Source organism: Atta cephalotes (genome assembly GCF_000143395.1).
Source record: "Atta cephalotes unplaced genomic scaffold scaffold00004, whole genome shotgun sequence".
In the NCBI taxonomy this organism is placed as follows: domain Eukaryota; kingdom Metazoa; phylum Arthropoda; class Insecta; order Hymenoptera; family Formicidae; genus Atta; species Atta cephalotes.
The window spans coordinates 2,626,407-2,633,188 of record NW_012130068.1 but is presented as its reverse complement, the minus strand read 5'-3'; the positions used below and the strand labels follow the sequence as shown (position 1 = coordinate 2,633,188).

General features: G+C 41.9%; 1 protein-coding gene across 1 annotated transcript in view; it reads left to right on the top strand.

Annotated features, from left to right (window-relative positions):
• Window positions 1-1,753: 1,753 nt before the first annotated feature.
• The window catches only part of LOC105625913 (hemicentin-1), a 32,020-nt gene continuing 26,991 nt past the window's right edge, over window positions 1,754-6,782 (top strand). Inside the window, exon 1 of the mRNA XM_012207223.1 lies at window positions 1,754-1,826. Coding sequence (XP_012062613.1) covers window positions 1,754-1,826 — 73 coding nt within the window. The remainder of the gene's footprint in view (window positions 1,827-6,782) is intronic.

Sequence of the window (6,782 nt, the reverse complement as noted above, 5' to 3'; positions counted from 1 at the left end):
TAACCGTTAACCTTAACCTTAACGTTAACGTTAACGTTAACGTTAACGTTAACGTAACGTAACGTAACTAACTACTACGTACGTACGTCTCTCTCTCTCTCTCTCTCTCTCTCTCTCTCTCTCTCTCTCTCTCTCTCTCTCTCTCTCTCTCTCTCTCTCCTTCTCTCTCCTTCTTTCCAAACAAATGCATTATTACCAGCAAGTTGAAGTAGTTCCTAGTGTCATCCAAGTATTTCACCAGTGCATATCTCAAGAGGGTCCATATATGCGCAGCGGAGACCGCATTTCCCCGAGAGCCTTATTTAAAACCACTTTGTGCCACAACAAGATTAAAACGCTACAAAATACTAAATAACAACGAAGCCTTAGTAAGAAATCGTAGGCGATAGAAACATCGTTCTTGCTCGTTCACGTCCGCTTCTAATTTCCGCTTTCTTCATCAAAACGCCTGAGAGAATCACGATTTCGTCGAAATTTCCCCCGTCAAATTGAGAACCCTGGGGCAAACGAGTTCTCTCTCATGGACAAGCCTCGAGTTAGCGCCTCTTGCACCTGCAGACGTGCATCCGGCTCTGGTAGGTTACCACCACCGCCTCCACCGTCGCCGTTGCACTCTGCCGCCACGAACGGTTGTAGTACGACGCGGCACACTATGCGTGGCGGCTCGAGTGATCCGTAGAGGGGATGAAGATCTGGAGGTGGGGGTAGCAAAAGGCGCGATGAGATCACAGGCTCAGTTGCCGTGCGACTGTCGAGAGACGCACTGGCGGTGTCGACGGACTCGCGATAGTTTCCCAGTTTAAGCCTTTGCGCTCAGCTGGTTATAAACGAGGTTTTCTCTCGTTTTCCATCAAAGGAAGCTTCGTGAAAGGAAACTCGATTGATTCGCTTCGCCGCTGGACAGTGACTCGCAGTGAAAAGGAAAAAAAAACGAGAGAAATAGTTTCGCTCGACAAAACCATCTTCGATAAGGGACGAAGAGGCGGAAGGAGGAGAGCAGGAGAAGAGGAAGAGGAGGAGAATCCCGATTTAAATCTCCGACCGCAGAAAGCCATTAATACCGTCAGGTGCACGCGGTCCACGCATACGTACACGGCGTATCACATAACACACGGACACACATCTACCGCCCTATGCGGGAATGGAGTCTCATCCCCGTGCGCGCAGTTGAGCGATGATCGCGCGCGAATCGGTCGCGAGGAGCGCGTCGCCGTGTCTTTCGCCTGATGCATCGTCAGACTGCAACACTGGCGTAAGACCGCCGGTCGTGTCACCGGCGTGTACCCGCTCGTGGACGACGGATAGTTCCGGACGGTAGCGACCGACGATCCGGGAGAGGAAAGGATTAAGTGGAGAACTCGACGTGGGTGAAGAAATGATGCGGGGTGCGCGACCGTGCTCGCCTCCGCCGTCGTCAGTGCGACATTTACGCGGTGAATGTCACTCGAATGTGCGTGCGTGTAGTGTCGCGAGTCTCTGAGGAGAAGGTGAAGGTGGAGAAGATCGCGTGATAAAAAAAAATATATATATATATATATATATATAAATATACATGTACGTGATACATTATTGACAGGTGCGTTTGTTGCTTGATGATCGCCGCTGTTTCAATTTGATCAGCTTTTCGGAGTATAATAACGGAAGGATCTCGTGGATGTGCAAACGAACGAAGAGTGCAGGAGAAACACAGTGTGAAATTACTATCCGACGCGTGTGAAGTTACTCCGTGAAAACTCCGCCTCTCCAGGTAGCCATGGATAGAAAACCGAGGATCATCAGCCACCGCACGCAGATCGCGATAATGAACCTATTGCTGCTCTGCACCGGTGAGTACCGCTGCGAACGACGTCTTCTTAACGAACGCGGACACTATGATTAAAACTAATTCTAAAACGCGGGATGGCAGTTAATTAATGAACGATTCAGGCATCACAGGTTCGGTTCGGGTGAGTTGATCGGTCGGTCGGTCGGTCGGCGCCGCATCCCATATAAATATCGGATAAATTGATGATTCTGCGGCGCGGCGCAACACGTTTGCGGGACGAGAGGTGGTGTCGAGGAATGAAACCGGATTCGTATAGATTGCGTGGGCTGCGGATTGTACATGCCGCGGTGTGCATCGAGACAACGTTGGGTTCTTTGTTGCATCGAGATGGAGTCTGACATTTGTATCTCTCAGGTTACTTACAACGAAATGTTATCATTTTTAGTTAGATCTGGATAGATCATATGATTTCTTCGACTTTCATCGTTATTCGATATATAAATATATGGAAAGAACGCTGGAGTATTTAAAAATTTAGCTTGACCCAAGTCTGAAAATAATTTTGTTGGAATATCAAAATAATTACATAGGAAACTCAAGCATGATAGACAATATTGCAAAAAGTTTTAACATTCTAGTAAACAGCTTGAACGTTTTACATAATTATTATACATACTACGATAATCCAACAAAATTGTTTTTATCTAGCTACGTTTTTCAAATATTTCAGCAAAATCGTGCGGGAATGTAATAAAGATCGTATTAAAGAGCTCGAGTAAAGATATATCGATAGATAGAGGAGGGGATAATTAAAACACAAACCTATAAACTACGCTGATGTCATCACTCTTTCTGCGAAAATTATACAGAGGATAGCAAGAATTTCCTTGTCGCTGTTGAAACAAAAGTAGCATCAACTTTCGTCTTGCAATCGATGGAGACAAAAGCGAATAGTGTGGGTCGCGCGGAAAGAAATAGCCTGGATATAAAAATTATGAGCGAAGGGTTGCGAAGTAGCACGAAGTATATCTCCTAATCGTTAACCAAGCGGACTGTATGGAAGAAATCTGAACTATAACCACATCGGATCGATTATGAAACGTACGTACGGCGCGACAGAAATATCGTCAAGAACACAAAAGAATGCTTTTTGCGAAGTTTTCGCTACTTCTTGCCTTTCTGAGCGTCGCTGGAATATAAACGGTTAGATTGTAAGATCGACGTAAAATCGACGCTCCGGAAACGTGGTGCCGGAGGCGACTTTTAGAGATAATCTAGATCGCCTGCCGCACAAGCAACCTCATTCCAGCCGAATTGACGATCAAAGAGAGATTCTCGTCGATTGCTCTCAACGAATTCTCAAATATCTCGGCTGTGTTATAAAAGTAGATGGAAAAATTCGTAATCCAAGGACGAGTCGCGAGTATGCAGTCACGCTGTTGGTCTCCAGCAGTAAGTAGTTTCATGGAAGACTGCTTCGGAAACGCGCTATCAAGCAGCATCAGCCTGACCGCGACTAGTCTCCGTCAAGAATGATGCGGCTGAGAATAGTAATAATTTATCTGCAACAACGTAAAGTCGGAGCTTCAATCGATATCCATAGCCTTGGCGAAAAGTATTAGGCATTTCATTAACCATTATTTAACGTTTTAGTTCAAAAATAATTTTTAGATTTCGCTGTGAATTATCCTTTGTTTCAAGAACCTTTGAAGCTGTGTATATCTTTATCTTTATTGTAAGTACGTACAGTAAATGGCAGGGCACCAACAAGACTGCTGTTATAAAGCCAGCCAGTAGACAATACAGTAACAATATAGTATTTAAACAAATAAAACAGATAGGAAAATAAATCTTGAATCACATATCACATAATATATGAGACATCATTGACATCATATTAACATGTGTATAATGTTGGTAATCAACAAAAAACAATAGATAGAAGAAAATTCCATATAAGTTAAAAAATATACAGTGGTTGCTTAATAAGTTTCCTAGTCAACATATAATTTTACGATTATATTTATCAATTTGTTTTTCTTATATTATTATTTGTTTATATATTATAAATTTATATTATAAATATATATTATAAATGTTTATATATTATAAATATTATTATAAATAATATTATAATTATTATTATAAATAATATTATAATTATTATAAATAATTATTATAAATATTATTATAAATTATATTATTATAAATAATTTCTTAAGCAACTTAAGAATTCGACATTGTAAATATTAGAATATATTAAAAGTACTACTTTTGTAGTCTTTTGTAAAGATTCTTTATCTAAGCAATATCTATAATAAAATTACTCATTGACCGGAAACTTTTGGCAGCTACAGCAGATAACTAATACTTTTGGCCAAGGCTGTGATACACTTACTACCCATCATGAAAACGCATCATCAAAGAAAATTCCTTTGACGTCGAAAGATATCTTTTTACATTGTATAAGACGCCTTTTATAATACCTATCGACTTTCGCTATTTTTATTTCCTTTCTAGTTCATCTTACTTTCGTAAAAATGAAAAGCTGTGTACACTTTTGACAGGATTAAATGTCCTCGGTTGATAAATCTTTGAAACATTACCTTTAACCTACGTCTTCATCGATATTATGTAGTGATGCAAAATCGCGTGTTAATATTGCATCAACGTTCTTAACTCTCGGTCATGTATCTTCCCTCCTTTGGGAACCTCTAAGCTGCTTTCTCTCACAGTCAGTTTCACTTTATTCATACTCGAGTATATAAAAACTGCAATATGTAAGCTACTTTCCAAAAGATTAAATACAGATTCCAATTAATTGTCACCGATTTTAATTATCGAGAAATTATAAATTTATCGAAAAAAGGGTTCAATATATAGAATCTTGCTTTAGGACTTACAGACATTTAAACGTCCCATGAGGATTGGATGGTGGAAAGTTTACTTGTGAATACGGTGCTCATGGGTGCCAGAAATGCAGATGCACTTCGCTGTTGTGCACCGAGATGTAAGATGTTACATAGATCGGCCCTTTGTGGCATGTCAAACGCTCGGCAACCTAAACAGCTGCCGGTTTCCGCTTTAATCGCTCGGCTCTCGTCTCATCGTGCGCGGTGACTCGCAACGAGAGCTCGCAACATTGTAACGAGAAACGAGAGACGGAGAGAAAGGATTGAGATATATAATTTGCATACGTCCAAGGTTACGCGGTCGTGCCGCGATAAACTTTTTCTCGCGTTAAATCGCAACGTAGTGTAACTCCCGCGAGCTAAGATTTGCGTTAAAGTGTCTAGTCGTGTTACGCAAACAATCAAGCTGCAGTCTCTTTCGCCACGATTAGACACAATTCGCGTGGGCGCGCAAACACACACACACACACACACACACACACACACACACACACACACACACACACACACACACACACATATACAGAAGGCTTAATTGGAAGGACGGGAGAGGCATAATTAGGTGCGGGGGTGTTACATCGAAGCGCAGTGCTGTTACGGCCGATTACGTTGTTGCGCGCACTGTAGTCGACAACAAAGATCGAGGGTGGCGGGACTCCATGGATCGACTCCTAGAGAGCTCGAAGGGCTCTCGGTGGGTCGCATCGGCACGCTAACAACGCCGCGCATTTTCTAATCGTCGTTATTCGCGCGAACGGCCACTTCCCACGGAAGATCCGCGATTCGAACTCAAACGTTATCGCACCGCGAAATTATCGGAAAATAATTAACCGCTAATCGACCGGGATAGTAGTTGGGATTGGAAAACGCGATGCTCCTTCTTAACACCGGTGTGATATGTACAACTGAAAGGGAAGGGAGAACGTTGTGTTTCGAGTACGTTTACCTGCGTTTCATCTGTAATACGGTAGATTTAATCGCGTCGGTCACGCAGACTAGTTTGCACAAGTGTGTTCAGAATAACATCTAAGATACTTTAAAAGTAACACCGAAGAAGAAGAGCAAGAGAGAAAGAGTTTATCAGATAAATGTCTTGCCGAGTATTACGTTAGTTAATTAAGGGGGGAAAAAAGGCTCTGGGAAAGAGATATTTCGTTGAAGACAGTCAGGAAGATTGGCAGACGTTTACAGGCGACAAGCGTTTATTTAAAGCAACGCGGGTACCGAGAGTAATCGATCGACGTCTTTGCGGCAGACCTAATAAATTTCCCACTTTTATTGCCACTACTTTCCCCGCCGAGCTTCTAAGCTGTCTGTCCACTCGATAAATTTCGACGACGCTTTCTGCAGCGTACATTTCTTTAACGTGCCCGCGCTCTTGCAACGCAGGTGCGAGAGCGTCGTTACCTCTCTGTTGTTGCATTACGAAAAGAAGATTACGAGCGTCGGTGTTAATGGCACACGGGAGGGTGCCAGCGTACCTTTTCTCCTCGCGGACGCGCGCGCGAAACATAAGCGATTAATGGCTTTTGTAAACGACCTCTTATTTCTTGTCGTCGTACAAGTAACCCTGAGTTATATTCGCCACGAACGACGGGGACGGACTCGAGGTCAAAAATTATTTACTCCATATGCAGCGATTACGCGAAGAATCATCTCTTTATTGCCCTTTATCTATCTTCAATTTCCAATTCCCTGGAGTGGAAAGGAGCCTGCACGTAGATTTCATTTTAATGGTATTTTAATTCGAAGATAATCTCGGCAGAAAGATTTTGAATATAAAAATGAAAATTGCAATGAATGACGTTTCTTTTTTTTTTGTTCTGATGTAACGATTTAATTAATGATTCTTCGGTTTCTCTAATTCGCACGTGGACTCGTAATACGAAGAAGACAAACGGATTGAGTTCCACTCAATCAGGATTAGGAACGATAACCGGCGATCTGATTAAGGATTACAGTGAAGGTGCCGGAGGCTATCACAGGTTTCGATATTATTCATGGATTTTCGGTATTCTGTTCGCTTTCGCATTATTGCATTTTCACTGCTTTATATATATATATATATATATATATATATATATATATATATATATATATATATA